General features: G+C 40.7%; 1 protein-coding gene across 1 annotated transcript in view; it reads right to left on the reverse strand.

Moving 5' to 3' along the window:
• Positions 1–24,642, reverse strand: part of Hsd17b12 (hydroxysteroid 17-beta dehydrogenase 12) — a 127,052-nt gene that overhangs the window by 40,942 nt on the left and 61,468 nt on the right. Inside the window, exon 4 of the mRNA XM_029468199.1 lies at positions 8,630–8,737. Coding sequence (XP_029324059.1) covers positions 8,630–8,737 — 108 coding nt within the window. The remainder of the gene's footprint in view (positions 1–8,629; positions 8,738–24,642) is intronic.

Raw genomic sequence — 24,642 nt, forward strand, 5'->3', positions numbered from 1 at the left:
GCCCAAAGAAACAGGTGATGAGTGGCTAAGTGTAGTGCCCATTACCATGAAGCCCAGGCTGACCTCCAGGCTGTCTCAAGATAGCAAGTGCCTGTTACAGAGTCCTTGCTGGTGCTGCGGCCCCTTCTCAGCTCTTCTCACCCTGCCCCCTAGCCTAAAGTTCTCCAGCTTGTGGGCTAGCCTTCCCCTAGCATCTCATTCCTAAATAACCCTGCCATTCCAGCTAAGTACGCTTTTAGTCCATCACCCAACCTTGTCCCCACCTCCACCTCTGTCTTGCCCTTCTCTCTTGGTCCTTGCTCTCCTTTCTCAGTCCAGTATAATCCTCTGGTCATGTCTACTCTACTACCTTCTCTGCATGCCCAGGTGCCTCTGGGTATGCTCTTCCTCATATCTACAATAAAAACCTCCTCAACCACACCTTGGAGCAGTCATAGCCTCACTTCATACATCTTAGGAACACACTTCTGAGACAGACAGGATGAGTGTTAACACAACAGCCAACTCAATCCCAAGCCAGCAGTGGCTATGACCATGCTCAAACAAAACAAACTTGGCAGAGAAAACAAGCCACCTCTGTACCTCACCTCCATTTTCTGACTTGAAGTTCTACCTGCCCACATCACAGGACAGAACTGTGAGCCTCTTTGTGTTCGCAAGGTGGTCTGAGGTGTGAATGGTTCTTCTACACTGTTAAGTGTAGTTCATCTAAAAGTTTTTCTTTTTTGGCTCCATATTCATGAAGCTGGCTTTCTAGGACTTTAAGATCTGGCTCTAATTACCACTCTTTTGCTACAGTACCCTCTAAAATCCTTGCTCTTGGTTTAAAGATCATCTTTCATGTCCTCCAAAATGCCATGCATACAGACATCAAGACACATGATATTCCTTTACCTGGAAACCCTTCCCACACGTCTTTTCTTGGCCTTTGGTTTCAGCTTAAACATTCTTTTTCTCAGGGAGACCATGTGTGATACATATTAACTGTCTCAACAGCTCCCTCTGTCTCAACCACTCGCTCAATGGCTATTTCTCATGAACATGATGATGTGTTTTCCTGTCTTGTCTACTGATATTGCTCTTGAGTATTAACAGTTTAACAAATTAACATCTAACTGGTTGAATGAATCAATTAGCAAACAGGCAGAGAGAATCAAATGATGGTTAGCTAAAGGTAAGGACCAATGGAGAGAATAAACAGGAGTGCAGCTGAATAAGAAGGATAACTTGTAGTGGTCTACAGCATAGCAGGGTGACTATAACTTACAACTTTCAGTAGTATATTTTAGTATAACTAATAAGATTTTCAGTGTTCCTAACACAAGTCATAATAAAGGTTTGAGATGACAGAATTACCAATTACTCTGATTATACCATCACACATTTTTCTTGCATATAAGAAGCACACTGTACCCAAAAATATGTTTTAAATATAAAGAAAGGATATTACATAATATAGACATTGCCAAGCTTTTTAAAAATAACATTTATTTTTTAGATTATTATATTTTATGCGTATGAGTGCTTTGCCTGCATATATGTATATCATGTACATGCCTGGTACCTGCAGAGGTCAGAAGGGGGCACTGGACTTCCTAAAACTAGAGTTATGGGTGGTTGTGAGATAATTTGACAGCTGAGACCTGAGTGAGCCACAGGGACCTAGAATTTATAGCCACCTGTCACACAACTGGCCTAGAGACAAGCAGCTTGCAGTTGGCATCTGTCAGGAAAGAATGTTGGGAACGACTATGCTGGTGCTGTGGGGCTGGTAACAGGGTGGGACTGCAGCACCACAGAAGGGAAGTGTCATCTGTCCTCATCCCTAGAAAAGAAAGCTGAATCTTGGCAATGATACAAAACAAAACTAACCCTGTTTCTTCCCCCTCCCAGTGTTCCTGCTACACTCCTGTGTTCCTTCTCTGCACTCCTGTCCTGCACCCTTTAGCTCAGAGCTCCTGTTCTTTCTTAAACCTCAGCCATATATTTGAATGCCTAGTCACCAGGGAGTGACACAACTCAAAGGATTCTAGAAGGATAGGAGGAATGGCCTTGCTGGAGGAAGTATGTCACTTGGGGTGGATTTTGAGGCTTCAAAGCCCAGACCAAACCCAGGGTTTCTCTCTCTCTCTCTCTCCCCCAGTGTATCATGATGTAGTTTAACTACTGCGTCAGCACTTGCTGCATGTCGTCATGCTCCCACCATGATGACAATGGATTAAAGCCTGAAACTGTAAGCCAGGCCCCAATTAAACGTTTTCTATTGTAAGTGTTACCATGGCCAAGGGTGTCTCCACAGCAATAAAACAGGGACATATAGCTAAAAAGTACAGAGGTAATAAAGTGAGTAACTAATCCCAATAAGGTGCAAATGAAGAGCACCACTGGACCTCTGCAGGAATGTACACTTCAACAGACAATGAAAACACTATTTTAAAGTTCCCAAGAAGACCAGGAAGACAGGTTACACACACACACACACACACACACACACACACACACACACACGTATGTATATGTGTGTGTGTATATATGTATATGTATATATCGATTTCTAAATCCTCTAAACAAGTTAAGACTTTTCTAGTATTCCTTCTTCAAACTAGGATTATAGAGTCCTAATTTCCTATGTGGCTCAAACTCCCATCCTCCTATGCAATTCTACAGCTTTCTCCAACACACTCTGCATCCTCTTGCTTCCTATTATAGTCCTTTAATGTTCTGGGGACTGGAAACCATCTCCACCTAGAAGTTGCTTTTCAGAAGTTAACTAAGTAAGTACTCTGGTTTTATGTTAAGACACTTGGAAAGCTTAGGAATACAGACAGAACTGACTGATACTAACCTGTTGGATATTTCTTTTCAAACTGCCTTTTGGTTTGGTAAATAGAACATTAATATTTGACTATCCCAGAACAGTTTAGGAAATAGGGGCTCTGGGGGAGAATATTGGGATGTGGTTACTTCTTCTTCTTCTTTTTTTTTTTGTTTTTTTTGTTTTTTTTTTTTTTTTTTTTTGTTTTTTTTTTTTTTTTGTTTTTGTTTCTCTGTCAGGGTTTCTCTGTATAGCCCTGGCTGTCCTGGAACTCACTTTGTAGACCAGGCTGGCCTCGAACTCAGAAATCCGCCTGCCTCTGCCTCATTAGTGCTGGGATTAAAGGTATGCGCCACCACGCCTGGCTATGTGGTTACTTCTTAAATTTGTATGGTTTAATTGGAGGTAACGGCTTCAGGTAAGAATTTATTTTTAAGCATGCATTCAGTTGACTGGAAGGTTAAAACACTAACAAATAACTCACATAACACAACTGTGTTCATGCAAGCAATCCTAACTAAAGTCAATAGGTCTGGGTCTATCTTTAGCTCTCTCTCTCTCACACACAAAGACATTACAGTAGAAGGAGGATAGCTGGGAAAGGGGATTTAGAAGAAAGTGACATGAGAAAGTAACTGGGTATATGTTCAAAATACATCATTTACATGTATGAAATTGTCAAAAAATTAAAATGAAAGCTATCTATAAAAAAGCATAACCTACATTAGTAGNGTAAGTATTCACTTAGAAAAGGCGTAGGAAAATAATAAGGTTCAGTCCAGCTCTACTATCTCTATATATTGTTATTAAAATGAGGCCACTTAAAATAGGGGCCAGGTATATAAATAGGACCCACAGTCAATGGGTGTTATAGATACCACAGCTTTAAACACCAACTACGCAAGGATGACACACCTACTTGGTACCAGATGGCTCTAACTCTATGTGGAGCTTACACAAACCATAGTGCCATAGATAGACAGGAGTCTGAAAGTATTTGGCATGAGGGAAGTCTTGTCTAGGACACTCAAAGGCCACAGTATCTAAACCACAGAGTAACTAGATTTTCTCCAAAGGGCCATTCCTTGCCCTTGCAGAATAAAGAATCTCACTTTTATAAAGTTAAAGAAGTCATAGTGGTGGAATTTGAAAAAAAAATATTGTCTATGATATGTTTCAAGTCCAGGGATACTCCCTTGACCTTGGCAAATTACACATCTGAGATGTTTTGTGCAGAGACCACCAAACTGATTAGGAACACATATGAGAACCTCCTCCAGATCAAGTAAGCATTACAGGAATCAGAGTTTGTTAACGAACTGCTTTCTTAGCCAAGGAAAAAAGGACACAATTTAGTGACATTTTTACAAGCTTGCTGGAATCTGCATTTGTTTGCCTTTACCTGCAAGACAACAGCACCTGCTTAATTTTTTACATTACAGATTATGGATCTAACTCCTCAGCCTATACAGCATTTAGAGTCTTGTCAGTTTATGGTGACATTCAGTATAAATTTGCAAGGTTCAAAGCTGTTTTCTTTCCATTTATCTTATTGAAGACTTAATGTTTCTTTCATGACAAAAGCTTTAGCATTTTCTTTTGTAATTTTGAAAATATTAATTTTCCTTATTAAGCATTGATTATAGTTTTATGCTTAATGCTATTCAAATAAAGTATATGCTATTGATATTTATATTTCTACTATTACTAATTATTATTAATACTCAGTAGGAAAAAAACCTTTCCTGTAACCTAATATTAATTGGGGGCTGGGAGGTGCTCAATGGTAAAGTTCTTGCCATGTAAGCAGGAGGACTGAGTTCGATACCCATCACCCACATTAAACAACAAACAAGAACCCTAGGTGCAGCTGCACAGGCCTTCCATCCTAGTATTGGAAGGCAGAAATAAGAGATTTGGTGACCAGGTAAATACCAAAATCAGTAACAGACCCTGTCTCAAAGAGTAAGGTAAAAGCAAGAGGAAGACACAACCACCCCACACCACAAATACATACATGCATGTGCACAATTACTGATTCTTATTAGAAATCAATCGATACTTAGAATATCTTAAAGGATGCTATCAAGGTAAGAGCTGTATGAACAGAAAGGAGATCACATGAGATGACTTGGGCTTTACTAGACAGAGGTGGAGTATGTGAGAGAGGTGAGAAAAAGGAAGAAAGTGAAAAGTGCTAAGAAAACTAGGCCATCATGAGATAGAAAACATAAAATGAGTCTCACCTCACAAGCTCTAAAGCTTGTAAGATAAAATCCAGCTTACAAAGGTGCTCTGATAGTGACTTCAAACTTACAGTGTAATATACAGGTAACACATTTGTTCTGAAGGGTCAGTGACCAACAAGACAGTTGTGGTAGAATACAGAATACAAAGCAAACTGAAAGCAGAGCCCAGCTAGTAAGACAATGCGTGGGTAGGTGCTACAATGAGCGTTCAGTGATTATGGAAACATCAGCTACAATTAACTTTTAGTACTGATCTGAGTTCAACTACAAATCAAAGCTGTATTTCATTTTAACAATTCAAACACCAACTTTACTTCTTGCTGTGTGTATGTTCATTCATGTGAGTGCATGCATACATGTGGGGATCAGAGGGCACCTCAGGTGTCCATCCTTACCTTGCACCTTGTTTCAAACAGGGTCTCCTTAGATGCTGCACCTGTAAGGCTAACTGGCCCATGAGCTCCCAGAGAGTCTCCTGTCTCCACCTTCCATCTCACAGTAGAAATTCTGGGATTACAAATGCAAACTACCAAATCTAACTTTACAGCAGTTCTGAGGAGCTGCTCTCAGACCCTCAGGATCATGCAATGTTTTACCCACTGGGTTATTTCTCCAGCCCTGACCCAGTAACATTAAATCAGGGTTTCTTAGCCTCAGCTCTACTGACATTTTAGGCCAATCTGTTTTGTTGTGAGATGATGTCGTCTACACGCTGTACTATGCAGTATGCTCAATGGCATCCTTGAGCTTGACCTACTAAGAGTCCACAGAACTACTCTTTCCTTATGTTGACGTGGCAATCAGACATGCTAAACATTGCTTTAACTGACAGCAACAGCTCTACAACCATAAGAAAAACCTAGAGGTTGCGTTTATGACTCTCCCATTATAAACTGAGAAAAAAACATGGTAACTGGGAGCTGAATGCCTTGTATAACAGCCATTAGTCACATTAAGAATTGAAATACACTGCTGGGCAATGGTGGCGCACATCTTTAATCCCGGCATGTTGGGAGGCAGAGGCAGGCAGATTTCTGAGTTTGAGGCCAGCCTGGTCAACAGAGTGAGTTCCAGGACAGCCAGGACTACACAGAGAAACCCTGTCTCGAAACCAAAAAAAAGAAAAAAGAAAGAAAGAAAGAAAGAAAGAAAGAAAGAAAGAAAGAAAGAAAGAAAGAAAGAAAGAAAGAAACAAAGAAGAATTGAAGTACACTGCTTTCAATTTATTTAAGATTATAAAGATTTAGTATTTAAAAGAATGCAAATTATTTCAGTAATTTAAAAAGCAAACGTATTCTACTGATTATTAGGTGTGAATCTTAATGTGGGCATGCAAGTGTCAGAGTGTACATGTGGAGATGAAGGACAACTTTCAGAGGTCTGCTTTCTCCTTCCATCATGGGATTCGATAGTCACACTCATGTCACCAGGTTTCCATAGGAAGCACTTTTATCCACCAAACCATCTTGCTGACCCTAGTTCTATGTTTATACTAGTTACAAGCTCCCAAGTGTTAATGTTCTGATATAGTTAAGTTCCCAAACAATCCCCCAGTCCTGTACCAACCCCATACCCAACATCTCCCATCTCAGATTCCATGATCCTAGAGTATCTACTGTTTCACATTTACTCATTGAAAAGTAGCTGAGGTCTATAAAGAACAGTCATGATAACACAGACTACTCCTAAAAGTAAGCTATTCTTTCACAATGTAATGACTGTTCCCCAGTCTCCCTTCATTGGGAATTATCAACCACCTTCCTACCTAAGACGGCCTTTGTCATTCCCTAGTCCGTCACTAGTCCAAAGGTGGAGAGGGCCATGGGATAAACCATAACAGCATTTCTACTGACAAGCAAGTTATAACTGCTCTCTTGGAAGCTTAGAAACAATCAGAACTTTGCCCCCTGATACCCTGGTGATCTAGGGTAAGGAAGAAGAACTTTTGAAGACTCTTCCCAATGTCTATATTTATAAAAGAACATGTAGACACAAAGGCAAAAGCTAGTTCTGTGTTTTGATTTATCTTTTACCCACTGGTTCTACCGTGAGGCAGGAGTGGAATCCCTACAGACAGCACAAGCATGAGGTTGCATGGTATAGACTAGACAGGCCAGGCTAGCTACACTTCACAAACACTGGGAGGGATTATACTCGGGTAACTGACCTTACACACTGCCTTATTTAGAAGTTCTAAAAAGGAGGCAGGCAGGGAGTTGTAGCACAACCTTTAATCCCAGGCAGAGACAGGTGGATCACTATGAGTTCAAGGCCAGCCTGGTCTACAAAGCAAATTCCAGGATAGTCAGGGCTGTTACACAGAGAAGCCCTGTCTCAAAACACAAAAACAAAATAACAAAAAAAGTTTAAGAAGGTCTTCTATGGAGACTGGAAAGAGTGGTCAGTTATTAAAGTGTCTGTCTTGCAAGCATAAGCAACCAAGCTCAATTCCCAGCATTCAGTAAAAAGACAGGCACGGTGGTGCACAACTGTAATTCCAGCATGGGGATCTCTATGGTCAGCTTAGCCTAACCTCCACAGGGATAGGTCATCTTTAAAGACAAAGTGGACAGGGAACAGAGAAGCCCAAGTTTGACTTCTGGCCTTCACATGCATTTGCACACAAACACAGTATCTCATGATTTTCATGTCCTACCAACCTCCCCATGCCCTGTGTCCTCTTCCATCCCTTTTCCCTCACCTCACACTGGTACACTGGTTCCTTTCTTTCTCATAAATAGTTCTCTTTCTACTATAATGTCGTGTGTTTGTGTGTGTGCGTATGTCTATTATATATCTATATGCACACAGATTCCACATATGAAAGAAAAACATGTGATACTTTATCTTCCTTATTACCCCAATCAGGATCTTCTGATTTTTTTTTCCCCTCAAAAACACAGTTCAAATAGTCCCATGATTTCAGCAAAAATATTTGATTGTCCTGTAAGAACAAGCAGTTGAGGTAAAATAAGACACAGTAATAGACTTAGAGAAAACAACTCAGACTGCCCCTCAGTCCTTCTGTTGCTTTAGTCTCTTGGCATCACGTATTTTCAGTGGACATTTATATGTCCAAAGTAACGGACCATAAAGCGTATGTGGAAGAGTTCTTTTTTTGTGTAAAGCATAGATGAAAACCACCTTTCCGTGGTGTTAACATCTCATGGGGCTGAGTTTGTTAGTATTATCTACATAGAAACGCTCCGCAGGGAACAAGAGTTAACTTCCCCAGGCCTCCATCTCCTTAGCCATGAATGTTCAGTATCATGCACCTTCCGAGTGCTGGGATTATAGGTGTCACTACCAAGCCCAGCCTTTCATTGCCAATAATGTATACAGAGAAACTGGGACTGAAGTAAATCAAGCAAGGGGGAGAAAACCCCTTTAAAGTCATTGATCTACAAGGCAAGGCTTCAAGAACACACAGGTTAGTATTTGCTACTGACCAACTGGATAAGTGACAATCTTATCACTAAACACCTAACCTCCAGAGAGAAAGTAAAGACACAGTAAAAGCCAAAGAATGAACAAAATGAGTCATAAATGAGGCAAAAATACAAACCTAAAACGCCAATCTCAAGACCAGACAGGCCTGTCTTAATTTTATCATAAATATCATCCAATGAAAAGTCGACAGCAATGGTCCTTGTTTCAACGTTGAATTTTTCTTCTGGAAGAAGAAGAAAAAAAGACAAATGATGAGCAAAAGGGAAAATTAATACATGGCAATTATGATTAAATCTCTGGATAACATTATCCTTTCAAACTTTCTCCCCCCAATTTGATCTGACATTTAGAGCAGGATAATTGTAAGCAATCATGAGACTATCTCTAAGAGATGACAGAGAGTCAACAAAACAATAGTTCAGCAATGAAAAGTCCCATCATCCTCCCTCGGCTGCCTGAGAGCACCCTGTCAATTATCCCTTGTGAATCAATAGTGATAACTACTTCTTCAGACTCAGGCCCAAGTAACAAAACATGGTTCATATCATAATACTATATACTCTTTAAATAGCACTGCCTTTGTGATTTTAATTGCAAATTGATGTCTCTTAATCTCAGGAGGAAGTCTTTATGTTTGTAAAGTAGCTTTTTTATTATCAATTTATTCTCTTATATATTCCATCCTGCCCACAGTTTCCCCTCCCCACTCTGCTCCCAGTCCTGCCTCCCTTATCCCCCTCCCAATCCACTCCTCCTCCATTTCCCTTCAGAAAAGGGCAGGCCTCCCAGGGCTATCAACTATGGCATATTAAGTTGCACTAAGCCTAGGTACCTCCCCTCATATCAAGGCTGGATGAGGTAACCCAGTAGGAGGAAAAGGATTCCAAAACCAGGCAACAGTATCAGAACCCCCTCCCCAAGTAAGAAAATACCAGGATCCTTCATTTTTAAGATTTATTTACTTAGGATGTGCACTGATGTTCTGCCTTCATGTGCGTCTGTATGGGGACGCCAGATCATCTGGCGGTGGAGTTAGAGACAGCTGCGTGTTGCCATGTGGTTACTGGGCACTGAATCCACGTCCTCTGGAAGAGCAGCCTGTGCTCTTAACTGTTGTAAAGTGTGTGATACATTAAAAGAAAAAAAGTTCATCGTGGTAAAAATGAATGTGGAATGTGATCTCACTGTAGTTTCTAGCCTGGTTAACAGTAAAGTCACTGCATTTAAAGAGCCACACAATTGCACAGTAATAAATATACAAAGTGACACGGGAAAGACCTTGATGCTCTCCTTTTCTCAAGACTATTAAGGTCCAAAGAGCTGGGGAGGGAAGTAAGAGCTTCTGAGGGAAGAACCGGGGGAGGCACTCTCTCCACGGTCAGCATACAATGGCCACTTCCACCTTCATGATCCAAACCCTTTGAAAAGTGTGGGATTTGAGGTCACCCAGACATAGGTGCTAATCTCATTTTCATCCTTCTTTACAGAATGACCACGAGCAAGACAGACAACATGTAGGAGCCTCAGCATGTTCTGGTGACAAGGAAGTAACTATTCCCCAATCAGGCTTAGGCTCAGATGATGACCACTGGTACAGGAGGCACTTCACAAATGCTAGGCCTCTCCCTCCTCTACCACCTGCCCTCCTTTGCCACCACAGGCTAAGGATGCTCTTCTTTGGAACTTAGGATAATTCAAAAGAATTCACTTAAAAAACCCAGCTTCCCAAAATAAACCTTTCTTCAGTGGAAGTCACTGTAAACTCATCATGCAGTTTTCATGATTAATCCTCACAGGAAGTGTCCATTCTTGATCTCAAAGGATTTGTAGCTAAACCTAGAGCTTGCTTGTGACAGATTTGATTTTTAGTTAAGAGTCAATGAAAAGTATCGACCCTACATAGAAATTCATGCATAACCTGGAGAGAAGAATTGACCAAGAAATACCTTCTCTGGTGTTAAAGGTAAAGACTGTTCCTGTACAGTCAGTAATGTGTGTTCATGTATTGAAGAATGAATGGTCACTTATTGCTGGGCCAGTTATGTCTTACTAGAAAATGCCTCAGAATTCCCTACTCTATGCAGTAACACTGATTTTAAAACAATCCCAGATTAACATGGAAAAACAAGCCCCTAAACAAAAGACTGAAAGTTAGCTTGTATTCAATGTAAAAGTTTCATGAGAATAAGATACCTTTGGCTATTTGATTTGAACAATGCATTCTCTTCACATGAACACTGAGTACTTAGTAACTATGAGAAAAAACAAAATCCCCTATAGCTCACACTCAGGCTTCATCTCACACAGGATCTGAGGAAGGCACCTGCATGAGTGTACATCATTGGATACACATGGTGCTCAAATCAATTTGATGGACTTCCGGAAAGAAGGTCCTGTAGTGAAGAATACATGAAGCTTTCTTTGTGTTCACACATGGAACAAGCAACATGGCTCCTGCTGCTAGATACTCAAGATAATTAAAAGTCTTTAAATTTCAAATCATGTTCAGGTCAGGAAAGCACAGTTTCTTATTCCCTTTAGGTATTTTCCACTGCCTCTCCTATAGTCCCCCTCCTCCCTTTCCTCTAAGCCTCTACACATTTCCATCTCACTTGTAGTAAGAGTTGAAAGTCCTTGGCAAGTAGCCTGCTACTTCTCTCGGCTCACCTCCAGCTGTTCTTCCTACTGCTCCCCAGTTCTAGGACAAGGCTCCTCACAGCTCCTTGAACAGTGTTCCAAACACATTCAGGGCATTTCATTTGTACCTCCTTTCCCCCTATCTGGAACGTTCTTCTAAATTCCCTGTCTCTTGTTGGGTCCTTGAGCAAATATTAGCTTCTCAGAGAAGCCTGACTTGCCTAGTTTTTGAACCACTGACCCCTTTGTTTTTAATAAAGTAAGTACTTGCTTGTCGCTCTGCCCCAGTAGAACTGAGTTCTACTGAGAGAAGACAAATACTAGGCCCTGTTTTGACACACATGATCAAGGAGCTCCCCATCTCATCTCCTTATACTCCCTCCCTCCCTGAGTCAATCGGGGCCACTCCCAGTATCACGTGCTCATGACAACACCCAGTGGAAGAAAATGGACATTTCTGTGTTAAATCCCTTTCATTGACAGGAATATCTTTTCAGAAGAATCCTGAAGACATCTATCACATTTCCTTTCTGAGGATCATATTTTTGATCAGATCCACTGATAGGTCTTGGGGATTCCATGACCAGGTCCTACATCTACCACGCTGTGGGAGTGTGGGAAGGGGAAAGAGCAGTACATCATCAGACCCAGACAGGAACTGTGCCTAAGCAATCAGATAGGAAGGAAGTGCATCCTAAAAGGCTGATGTGCTTAGTGGCTACCATGCTTATTTCTTTTATTTTTTGAGACTATAAAATATTGACATCATTTTCTCCTAATGTCTTTCTCCCTCCAAACCCTTCCATATATCCCTCTTTACTTTCTTTCAAATTCATTTATTGAAGATTGGTTCTAATGCTCTGATTCGATAGGGAATCTGCATGTGCAGACTCTGAAGGTCCTTGTCCCCAATTTGCTTTTGATGGATCAATAAAGATGCCAAATGCCACTGGCTACTTCCCCAATTGGGCCTGGGGTAGCAGCGGAAAGTTTAGGAGTGCCCAGACTTTGAGGTAGCCAAGGCATTTTAAAAATAAGCTAATGTGTGTGCGCCTATTGCTGCTGTCCTTGTTAAACCACTGTTTAGGCAGTCATGTTGGTGAGACTTTGTAAGTAGCTCCTGACATCATAGTAGACACAATCTCACAGCAAGCTCTCTGATCCACGTTTTCACCTCCCCCTTCTACAATGTTCCCTGAGCCTTAGGTGCAGGAGCTAAGTTGTTTTGTAGATATATCCACTACAGAGTGTCTAGTTTCTTAAGAAACTAAGGAAATAATTCCAGGCTGGGTACATCATTCCCCTAACCCCAACTCTGCTCTGACCCCACCACCAAGACAATCATGGGCAAGAATTAGCTAACGTTAAACAGCACAAGGATAGAGTAAGTACCTGGAAGAGAAACAGCTACCACTGTAGACCTACAAAATACAAGTAACCCTTGATGCTACCTTTACTTTTCCACCTCCCTAACCCAAGTATTTCCCAAGACTACCATCTACACCCAGTCCAGCGGTAGCCATCTGCTGGGGAAGAGTAACAACTACCCCAAAGCCTCAGAATAATGGCCCATTCTCATCCTTCCGGGGCTCAAAGAATGACATAGCTTCTGCCAACCTCTTAACAGTAAGAGCTATTGTAGAATAAACTCAATAGAAAACAGGTGAACAGGATAAACACACAGAGAATGTGGAAACTTGTGGACATGAGCTGAGCCATGCTGGTTTCTTCAACAAGGAAATTCTTGTTGTCCAAACCACAGTAGTTCAGCCAGAAGGCAATCCTTGTGTTTTATAAATGGCTCCTAGAAAAATCTTGTAGATTCTAAGAGGAAAAAAAATTAAAATTCCATTGGGGAGGCTGGGCGGTGGCTCAATGGGTTCTCTGATGCTACAGCCATCCTATGATGTGTAAGTACGGGTACTGATGCTGTGGCCAGCTGTAAGCACGGGTCCTCTGATTCTACAGTGACAGTAAGCAGGGGTGTTCTCATGCTGCAGCCAGGTTGCCGCTTCAGAGTATCCTGAATGAGTCTGAGGCCAAGTACAAAACTAAATCTACCTCTTACCAAACAGGGAACATTTTTATCTTTGTTTTCACAGGACCTAGTGGGATACCTGGCATGCAACAGAGATCTCTGTGCTATGGAAGCATAAAGGGTGTGGAGGGCATAGCTGGTGCACGAAGCCATCTTCTTGATACTTCTTGATCTTCCCCTACAGAAGTGAATTGGTTGGTAGGGACCACTCACTTAAAACATAGTAACATAGTCTATTAGGCATCTTAAAGTAGGAGATAAACTTAAGACAACTCAATTCTTCTCCTTGTAATCTTCCCATAAACTCAAAAACATTTGAACCTTCATATCCCTTAGAAGCCAGCCAAGACTTGACTCAGGGCTTGGACAGGAAGGTTGAGGCTATTTGTCATGGGTAGTCTCCCTACCCCAGTCTTGTACAGAGTGGCAACAGTCAGTGATCACCAATTTTAGGTCTGAATTTATCAAGTTTCATTTAAGTACAAATCTATGTTTAAAAGAAACTTCATTTTTACACAAAATTACATATCTTATATATTTAGAGATGTGAAAAATTAGTTTTTGTACTATTTCTGTTTTTAAGGGGAAAACAAAGAAAAAGCCCCTTGACCAAAATCCTTATTACTAGCTCCATTTTTTTACCTTCAGACCTGATGACATCCCCAGCCTCATCTCTGGGTGAGAATCTGCATGTCTCCCCACAGAGAGGGCCTGCCTTTTGTGGCTCTGGAGGAAAGGTGAATGCACCCAGTAGAGAATGAACTGATCTGACTTCATGCTAGAAGACTCACTTGGTTAAAATTATCAGGGATATTGCACAAATAATGGTCTGTTCTTTTCATTGGCCCTGAAAAAAACTACTCATGATACTTTTAATCTCTGTGAAAAGACCCACTTTCAGTCAAACCAACAAACAAAATAAATAAATAAACTTAACCACAGCTCATTAGGATTTCATTCCCAAATAAGCATTTCTTTATTTGAAGTCAAGCTCACAGTATTTTACTCATTCTATGCCTATGATGAGAAGGAGCACGGGCAATGAAGACTCACATGGGCCCCCCACCCTCACAGCAGGGATGTCTTCATTCTCTGAAAAACTGAGCTCTGCGCTTGCTTACGACCCTTTTAAAGAAATCTTCTGATAAAGATGCTTATTTTCTCCACCTAAAAACTAACCTGCCAATGGAAACACTTGAATTATTTATTTGTTTGTTTGGAAAGGAGATTAAAAAAAGAAAACAGAAAAAGAAAATCCCATTACTGTGCTTCAGGTTACAAGGTGATCTGTCAGGAGCACAGAAACAGAGCTCACTGGGAGGAGTGAGGCGCCCGTGGAAGCAGGAGCTGAGTCCTGCTCCATTGGTGGTAAAGAGAGGGTTTAGCTTTCACTCCATCTCTTGGCCCGTGAAGCACAGGTGATGCTGTCCATCCTGTACAGTTTGGATGTCCTATTTAAAAATTGCACTCAGCATGAGCATGTTGCTTTCTCTGCATCTATCCCCATCCCCAATTGAAGGCATTGCCTCACATCTTTTCAGATGCCCTGTGACCACATAATGAATATGCCTTATGAAACTCTTAAGGTCAAGTGCATTCTTATGTCTACATAAGATGATGCCAATGTCTACAAAGATGGTGGTCTAATGTATAGTTCTTTCTTCCTTACTAACACAGGCTGCTGTAGGTATTACTTACACTGTAACTCTGTAACAGCCTACCTCATCCCCCATGCTCGCCATGAACATCAGACTCTACTTTTTAAAGTGATTTTTGTTATGTTATCACCCATGGAATCCATGTCACAGCATTCTATTTTGAGCTTTCTAAACTAATGTCCAACAAGTGCTTTGACTCAGTTTGCTTTATACTATCTTTTGGAATCATTATATTTATATTCCAAAAAGTACATTTTAATTCACTTTTGGAATCAGTCTTACACTTGATATAATTTTTCCTGATGGCAAGTTTTCTTCCTTAGTGTTTGTCTTAGTCACTGTTCTATTGCTGTGATAAGACACACCACTTACATAAGAAGGATTGCTTGTAGTTTCAGGTTTTATCCATTACCATCATGGAGCAAACATGCCAGCAGACAGGTATGATGGGAGAAGGAGCTCAGAGAGAGGGGGGTGGGGGGAGGCAGAGAGACAGAGACAGAGTGACTGGACCTGACTTGGGCTTTTGAAACCTTAGAGCCCACCCCCAGTGACACACCTCCTCCACCAACTCCACACTTCTTAATCCTTGCAAACAGTTCTCCCTAATGACTAAGCATTCAAAAATATGAGCCTATGAGGACATTCTTATTCAAACCACCAAAGTGCTTGTAAGTTTCATGACTGCTTTGTCATCAACAGTGTCTCATATCTGATGAAAGAAGTCCAAGACATTGCTCACATCCACAAGACAGCACTAAGAACAGATCCCAAATGCAAGACTCTGGACATCTCAGAGCCTTAAGTGGTCACCATCACCACCGATGAAGGAAGCAGAAGATGCCTGTTACAGCCACGACTCGAAATTAAAGACAGGCTATCACTCACATCTACAAGAGGCATGTGTGGCCAGCAAAGCGCCTGCTCCCAGCCTGCAGTTTAAGGGCAGGAGTGCCTTGGTTTTGTGGCTGTTGCTTCATCTTTGTCACTCAGGGTCCAACAGAACCTGCTGCATGTAACATGAACTCTGGCTGAATAAAGGCAAGGCAAGAAACATACTGAGTGGCTCCCACATGGCAGGCTTCGCCTGAGGACAACAGGCAATGCCTTCAATTGGGGATGGGGATAGATGCAGAGAAAGCAACATGCTCATGCTGAGTGCAATTTTTAAATAGGACATGGCATTTGCATCAAGGTTTTTAAAAAGAAAAACCAAAAACTAGCCATACAGAAAGTAGAAAGAGGCATAAACTAGAGGGAGTGGCAGGAAACATGTTATGAGAACTCCTGTGGATACCATGTGGTGCATAGGGAGACCTGGAAGGTTAAAAAAAGAAAAAGATCATGTAGGTTGCAGATGTCAGGATAACAGGCAGAGCTGCTTCAGAATTTGCAAAACTCGGCGGGAAATCGTGTAGAAATCTATGTTATTTTCAAGATAGTGACAGCAGATCATTAAACAAGAATGGGCCCTGTACAAACACACCTCTCATATGTACCTAGGACATCATCCTGTGGCAAGGTAACATTTCCCAGGGTTGTGAGCACTTAGCATCCGGTATGTTCTAACTTGTAAGCTAGGGAGTGATCAGACCACACCTGCTTTTCAGGAAGGACATGGTGTGGCAGAGTAGAGGACCCACAGCTTATGATAAAAAGCAACAGGTGGCAGAGAAAGGACTAATCACCTGATTTATTAGTCCCCAAAGAGGAGGGATATGCGCAGAGACAGCAGTGGGGACAGGAGAGGGGCCAGTGCAAGGTGCTTGCACGATTCCACATTATTAGCTGCCCAGCTTTAGGGAGACAGAACACAATGGTTTTATCCATTTCTTTGCTTCAGGAAGTTGGTTATTATCATATCTTCCAGCTAAAATAGTCCTCTTATAGATACTGTGATTGTATCTCAGTGTTTTCTTAAATCATATAATACAATGTTTCTGTTATGTTATAGTAGAATGAGTTTTTCCTTCTCTTTGTTGGCCTGAAAAATGAGATGAGATGTGAGCCATGCAGGATAACTGAACTAAAATCAAGTTAGAAGGCAATAACAGTTGTCTTTGTAATCTTCCATAATGTCCCTCCTCCTTTTTAAAGCGTAAGGACTGATAAGCATAGAAGTCAGATACCCGCAGCACCATTCTTCTGAAACTGCTGGCTCGAATGTTTCTAAAAGTACGTTGTCTTTTAGTAGTATTTTGTTTGTGAAAGGTTCCATTCTGATTTTGTGAAATCTTGCCTGGGGATATGCTTTTCAAGATCTGAATCTGTCACTTTGGTTTGGGGGATTGGTCAGTTAAGAGGTTATTTTCTTTACAGTGTGTGGGATGGGGGTTGGGAGAATAGAACCTAGGACTTGGCAAAGACTATATTCTAAATTAAAATTCTAATCTTACTGAGGCATTCAGAAATAAAATGCTAAACAATTGCTTTTTTGTGTGTTTGTTCGGTTTTGGTTTTTGACAACAGGTTTCTCTGTGTAGCTCTGTTTAATCCCAGCACTCAGGAGACAGAGGCAGGCAGATCTCAGAGTCAGTTCTTTTCTTATTACAGAAACTTTAGAAGGAAATAAATTTAATCAAAATCACAAAGCTAAACCAAGTATTAATTATCCTATTACAATGAACTGAGTTTTAGAGTATTTTTCTTTAAACATCATGTAATTCTAAGAAGCTCAAGGTGTCTTAGAATTCACTGTGTAGCCGAGAAAGACCTCAATTACTCTCCTACTCCCGACTTTCTGAGATGGGTCACACTATGTAGCCCTGGCTGACCTGGAACTCCCTATGCAGACCAGGATGGCCTTGAACTCAGAGACCTGACTGCTCTTCTTGAGTGCTAGAATTAAAGCCATTCACCACCACATCCAGTTGATCTTGAATGCACAGTCTTCCTGCTCCTGCCTCTACGTATATAATTAACACTTTTTTAAAATTAAAAAAATAAATCAACACTTTTTTAAAATTAAAAAATAAATCTCTTTGTATATTTATTAACTTCATGTATGGCCTTGAGAAGAGGGCAATTTGAACAAATCAGTTCTCTCTTTCCACTATAAGACTTTTGGAGACTGAACTCAAGTCATGATGTTTGAGGCAAGTACCCTTATCTGCAGAGCCATTTCACTGATATTTTGCCAAGAGCTGAACCACCTTCTGGTCAACACAGAACATACCCAATACCCATCCTCCTTTACACTGTTAAGAGCACTGCTTTCATATAGGAAAGCAAACTGAAAACAAAGGTAGTTGATGAAGTCTCATTCTTCAATACCAAGAATATGAACTTGACACACGTCATTTGTGATCACAGGATGCCCTAAAGGACACACAGTACCATGTAAAATGCATGGGGCTAAAGTTAATATCCTACTACCAGAACAGTAATATTACAGCAATCGGTTACCTCAAATTAACTATGTGCCAAGAACATTATGTCATTCATTCTGTACAAGACTTACTGGAATATTTCTAAAGTTTGCAAATGATTATTCTCATAAATATAATTTTCAATGTTTGACAAACCACTATTTATATATTTTTAAAATAATCTCAAATTAAAGTAATGTACAGAGACTTCTATGATGTTCAGCATCCGTAACTACTTTGTGAATATAGCATCCTTCAAGGTCCATAGCCAACGAAAATCTATGAAAGTCCAAATCCTAAGCAAGGCACTCAGTGCTGCCTTCCCTGGTTAACAAAGAGCAATGATGGGTGAGGCAAATCAAAGCAGTGATGCGCACTGCTATGGAGGTCACCGCATCCTTCAAGAGCTCGTAGCAAAGACAAAAGTCAATTTCACTTAATAATGCTCCTGATCAAGCAGTAATGTTATTAATTTTACTACATGACTATCCTTTGTATACTTATTTTTAAAGCTCTGTACAACAAAATGTACTGTATGCATTTTTTCTGTATATTTAATACAACAGCTGCAAGTGCTGCTCACGTGCTGAACTGACGCCCTTTTCACCTAAACATGATTTAATTGTAAGAACAACAAACTGTATTTATGCAGATTTGGTAGATACTGTATCAAAAACGAATGAATGAATCTGCCACTTCAAGAAAAGGAAGCAACGCTATTTGTTGTCCATGATAAAATTTGAGTGTTTAAATAAAAAGCACAATTTTAGAAGATTTATACCTACCACCACAAATCTGAGAAAAAGAGATTTCCTGATAAGAATGGGGCTGATATTAACATTTGTGACAATCCATATGTATTAAGATTCTGGAGCAATCTATAAAACTCCCAAACTAACATTTCCCAGAGCCTAAAGAGATAAAATCTTGCCAGATACTAAGACCTATTCTAGGTATAAGTAGACAATAAATTTTAATGTGACCAACTACGAAGATTTCATTTCCAGCCTCATAATGGAAGACACTTGTCAGATACTCCACCTAGACAGACTTAAAAATGTGTATATATGTGTGAACATATGTGTCACAGAGTGGTTGTGCAAGTCAGAGGACAACTGTGGGAGTGAGTTCTTGCTTTCTACTATGTGCAGCCTGGGTTTGAACTCAGGTAATCAGGCTTTGTAACCCACAGACCACCTTTTATGTATATAAAGAATACCCACAATTACTCGAAATAGGCTACTAAAAACTTTTGTCACCTATCTATGTAAAGATAGATTTTCTTCTTCTAACTAACAAACTGTAGATGTGGATAAGCACAGCCAGCCATCTTTTATTAAGTAAGACACTAAAGAGACTTGCAGATATGTACACGTGTAGTATTCTACTCACTCAACCTTATTTCAAAAGTTATTCCCCCCAGTGTTTTTCATACATATAATAGATTTACTGTTATTATTTTAAATGAATGCTTTTAAATCTCCCATCTGACTAAAGACAATAAACATTAATAGCTGTACTGCACAAACACAAGCTTTTGGATCCTCAATAAATTTTTAGAAATTACAGTAAAGAGATCCAAAGACTATATATAGCATTTGAAAATGGTTGCTTAGTATGTACATGAAGATAGTCCCCCAATAAAACCAACCAAGTCAAGAAGTGAAACCCAATGCAGTACTGTGTCCTAATCTTCAAAGTCTATTCAGTATTTATCAACTTTCCCAACAGTGGCCTTCATAGTATAAGTAATGAGAATAGCCTCATCCAATCTGGTATGGGGCACAAGGACCCTGCCACAAGAGAACTGGTAAGGCAGAGCACATTCAAACCTCTAAAATCTCAAAACCTGAGACCAGCAGGAGTGGAACAAGCTCTCTCCCTGTTTCTGTGGTGCCTCAGAGCACATAACCAGGTGACTCCAAGCAGGCGGACACAGGTAGTCAGTACCCAGCAACTGCAATGTTTCTCCATGCTAATGAGGCTTCTGGTACCTTAGCTTTCAGTCAATGACCTTTTCCCACCATGGATAGTCTCACCCCAAATTCCTTTGGTTCACCCTGAATAAAGTGTATGCTTTCAAATTGCTTCATTAAAGATCTTCAGAGCAGGCCTTACCTACAGGAGCCTAAACACAGAGGGAGAAAGCAGGAGATGCAGCACAGTAACGTTCATCGTAGGCTCGGCCTCCCACTTCTGGACTGGCAAGCAGTAGTTCACCAAGGCTGGCAGTGACCAGACACCCCAGGAGGAGAGGCAGAACCCAGAACCACAATCTGGAACAGTTTTTTCCACTGTTTTGGATCTTCATGCTCTGACATTCTAGAGATCACAGGTCAAGCACCTTCAATGCCCTTGATTTAGATGTGCATTTCCCATGTAAGATTCAGGTCCTGTACATTTAGCAGAAACAGCACAGAAGCCATGTTGTGTTCGCACTGTATTCCACCAGGTAACATGGAATTTTAACTTGTCCCATTCATTACTCTACCCTCTTATAAAGGGAGGCTTCTCATCTTCTTCCCACTGCAAACTTGTTGGTTTTCTCTTTTTAATTCACAAGAATTTTGACATTTTGTGGGATTTGCCACTGTCTGAAGTTTAATTCTGCCTTAAAATTTCAACTCATTATTTGTCAAAATACGTCCACGATTAGAGTTGTGCAAGGGGAATTCTTAGTCCTTGTGAGAAAACAAGGTAAGAGTTCTTGTGACCTCAGTTTTTTAAAAACAAAGTTAGCTGTTCTTGAGATGTGCTTTCATAGCCCTCCCAGTTGTAGCAGATGGAAATGAGTTTCTTTAGAGTTCGCTATTTGGTTTTATATCTCTATGGAAACCAAGTACTTGCTGCATGTGGCTTGCCTGCCATATGTGGCTTGCTCTTATGATAGTATACTTTATTTATGTGACTCTATTTAACCCTCAGAATGTAAATTGTCTGATACTCTGAGTGAAGTTGGTTATGACATGAGACTTTATAGTCTGCCTCATTTTTAGGCTCCACCCCCAGGTCCCACCGCCTTTACAGATGTAAAAAGTTATTAGTATATGGTTGATGATTTCACTTGCTTATCTCATGAATTATACTTTGCTCTATCATTTCCATTTTAATGTTCAATTTGTCCAGACTTGGCTGGTGGGGTCCCCTTCAAGCTGTGTCTTTCTGACACATTGTCATCATTCTTTGGATTTCCTTTACTGTTTTTTGTCATAATGAGATATTCCAGGTTCTTCTTATCCTAGCATGGAAAGTAGCAATCAATCAATCTATCTCTCTCTCTCTCTCCCTCTCCCTCTCCCTCTCTCTCTCTCTCTCTCTCTCTCTCACAGAAGTCCTGGTTCATTAACTGGGAAACAGTGCCAAGAGCACAGGATGCAGGTGTTGAGCCTGCTCACTGTGATTAGGGTGCCACCTCTTCCCAACAATGTATAAGATCTAGCTCTCATCTTCTGCCATGACACAGGACACACTGGGTGGCCCCTCAAGCCAATAGTTGCTAAGACATTAGCTGGGGTCCCCAAGAGTAACTAAAGATATGATGAGTAGATTTGGGGTTGCCCCTTGAAAATACAGTCTAAATAACAAAGTCATAAACTGATTTTTGATATGTGGTGAAAACAGGCTAGTAACTTAATAAGCAATCGCTTTATTTATATGGATAAAAGTCTAAATAAATATTTGCACTTTGGCTCCATGGTTCATTTCTTACACTCATGACCATGATCTAAATGGGTCTTTCAACTCATGCCTAGTGCACAGAAGTAAAAGATAGGCACATGTAGGAAAATATAGTTTTGAAGACATTTAAAGCTAAACTCACAGAAATAAGAGGGTAAAATGTAAAATATTGTTTTGGCATTTTTTAATTAGCGCAGTCAAAGGCTGAGCTAATTAATCAAATGCAGACATAAGTAGTGCATGGAACAAAACTTAAGATCTAAATTTATCCCTTGCTGTGCTTGCTGTGCACTGAGGCTCAGCTGGGGATCTCAGGTGATAACGGCATGCCGCACAAGTTCATCAGTCAGTACTCGTCCAGATCTAGACTTCGGGATAGCATCATGCATGTGGATCTAGACTGGGAATGAGAGCACCAGACATGGATTTAGACTGGGGAAGGGAGTACCAAGCACGTAGATCTAGATTGAAGGGCACCAATAATATGGTAGATCTCTGTACCTTTTATGCAATTTTTCTGTGGATTCAAACTTTTCTTTTAAAAAAAAAAAAAACGCCTATTTTAAAAATACATAAGTGGGAAACTTGTTGGGTCTCAAACCCAGGACAACCAGCTGAGATGCCTATTAACATATCAAAGCTGACCTGACTGCCAGGTTCTCCCAGCATCCCTCAGTCTCTACCCATTACCCCAGTCCTCCTGGCTCTCATACCCAGCCTTCTACTCTGAACTCTTTATTTAGTCCAGGAGCTGGGCTACCCTTCCTCCAACTGTTATTCCCTATATAATTCAGCCATTTGGATCCTTTTACCCTTTTTCTTTAGACCTCTCTGCCTCCAGGCTCCCCCCTTTCCCTGCCCTCTCTTCTTATAGCTTAGCTTAGGGTCACACTCACTCTGGACTCTTGCAGAGCCTCTAGTGCTGCTCACCCTCATAGCTACAATAAACCTCCTTCATTACATCTAGGAGCAGTCATGTCCTCCTTTATTTGTTTTTTGGTTTTTTGTTTGTTTTTCCATTAAAAGTCTTTAAATCTACTAAAACAAAAAGCTTTCTCAAAAGATTTTTTTCTCCACAAAGCTTTTCTCAAAAGATTAGGAGAGTCTTATTTTCCTTCCCAATTGGAAATAGCCTATCTTGCCACGGGGCTTTGTTCTATCCAAGAAATAGTAATTACTACCACAGATTTATTTCCATCCTTAGAGGGTCACAAACTAGCATTATGGGCACTTACCTCTTAGATACATTTCCATCCTTCAGATTTTGTACAGCAGTAATTCATATCCCTCATCTGCCATGAGCAGTTTCCTTGCACAAAAGTCCCAGAGAATACCTTGTTATGTTAAATGATCACTAAGCCCTTTTAGATGAAGTCAGCTTATAATCAGAACAAGAAAATTTAAATTAATAGCACTTTAGTATTGTATATTAACATGTAAGTGAAGACACAGTAAGGAAACTGTGGAAATGGGCACTCGATCAGGGGAAAATTTTTTATTGTAGGTAAGAAAAAGAATAGCCAGAGGCATCTGGAAGAGTTAATAACAGACAAGGAGGAGAAAGAGGTGGAGGAGGAGGAGGAGGAAGAGGAAGAGAAAGAGGAAGAAGAAGAGGAAGAGAAAGAAGAGGAGGAAGAGGAGAAACAGCAGCAGCAGCAGGCTGGACATGGCCAGAACTATCTTCAAGAGAGGAGATGAGAGAATAGCAGAGAACAGCAAGAAAGAAAACAGCAAGCATGGTGGTGAGAGGAATCATACAAGTTATAAGGAGGATGAGTAGCTGCAGGAGGGAAGCCTCTAAACTGAAACAGCCTGGGAGTTTAGGGTCTAGGAGGAAGTGAGAAGGGCCAAGACACTTGTGTGGGCTTTGAGTTGTATAGCAAGTACAAGTAAAGAGACACCTGCAGTTTGCAGACTATACATGTCAGGAGTGAGCCCTCGGAGGAAGAAGAGAGGGAGAAGTGGCTTTTCCTGGGAGACTGAAATTGTTTCACAGGTTCCTGAGGAATGCTGAAAGTATTTACCAGCAATCCTATCGTCTATCATAAGCTGAGCCAATACTGCCATTTTGGACCGAGTCAGTGGGCTACCATTTTGGAGTACTTGGAGTTTTCCTTCAGACCTAACAGAATGAATGCTGGAAAGAAAGCAATGCCAAAAAATAAAAAATATTATAACTCACGATTTGTTTAAGATATATGTGCCAACTTCTATCAACATGCATCTGTTCTATGACATTTTCAAGAATGAACTTTTAAGTGCAAAATGGAGTGGGACAAAGGGGATTAAAGGATGGCTAATTTTCCAGTTAATGCAGCAATGTGCACCATATTCAATCTCTTGTGGTTAATATACTCATTAAGATGTATTTCTAAGTCTCCTTGCTGTTTGGTGACTCAGCACTTAGAACCTTGCCAAACAAAGGGAGGCATCCCTGTGAACCAACTCGAAGGAACTTTAGAGGATGAAAATTTAAAGAGGCTAGATGTGAGCTTTTCAAATATTTGTATCCTGATGGGTTTGAAATTCACAAAAAGTACCAGAAGACATGGAGGTAGCCTCAGACATCATGGTTGTATGTGGTCCTGCTTTAAGGTGACTACACAGGGAGGTTTAACGTAAGAAGTAGTTCAGCTCTACTGCTGTCCTTGTGCTGCTTTGTCACCTGTGTACTAAAGAACCCAAGAGAAACAGCAGCAGCACATTCATAAGAAAGCTGCTCTCACTGTGCTTCAAGAGTGGAGTACAG

This window comes from Mus caroli, chromosome 2, assembly GCF_900094665.2.
Source record: "Mus caroli chromosome 2, CAROLI_EIJ_v1.1, whole genome shotgun sequence".
Classification (NCBI taxonomy): Eukaryota; Metazoa; Chordata; class Mammalia; order Rodentia; family Muridae; genus Mus; species Mus caroli.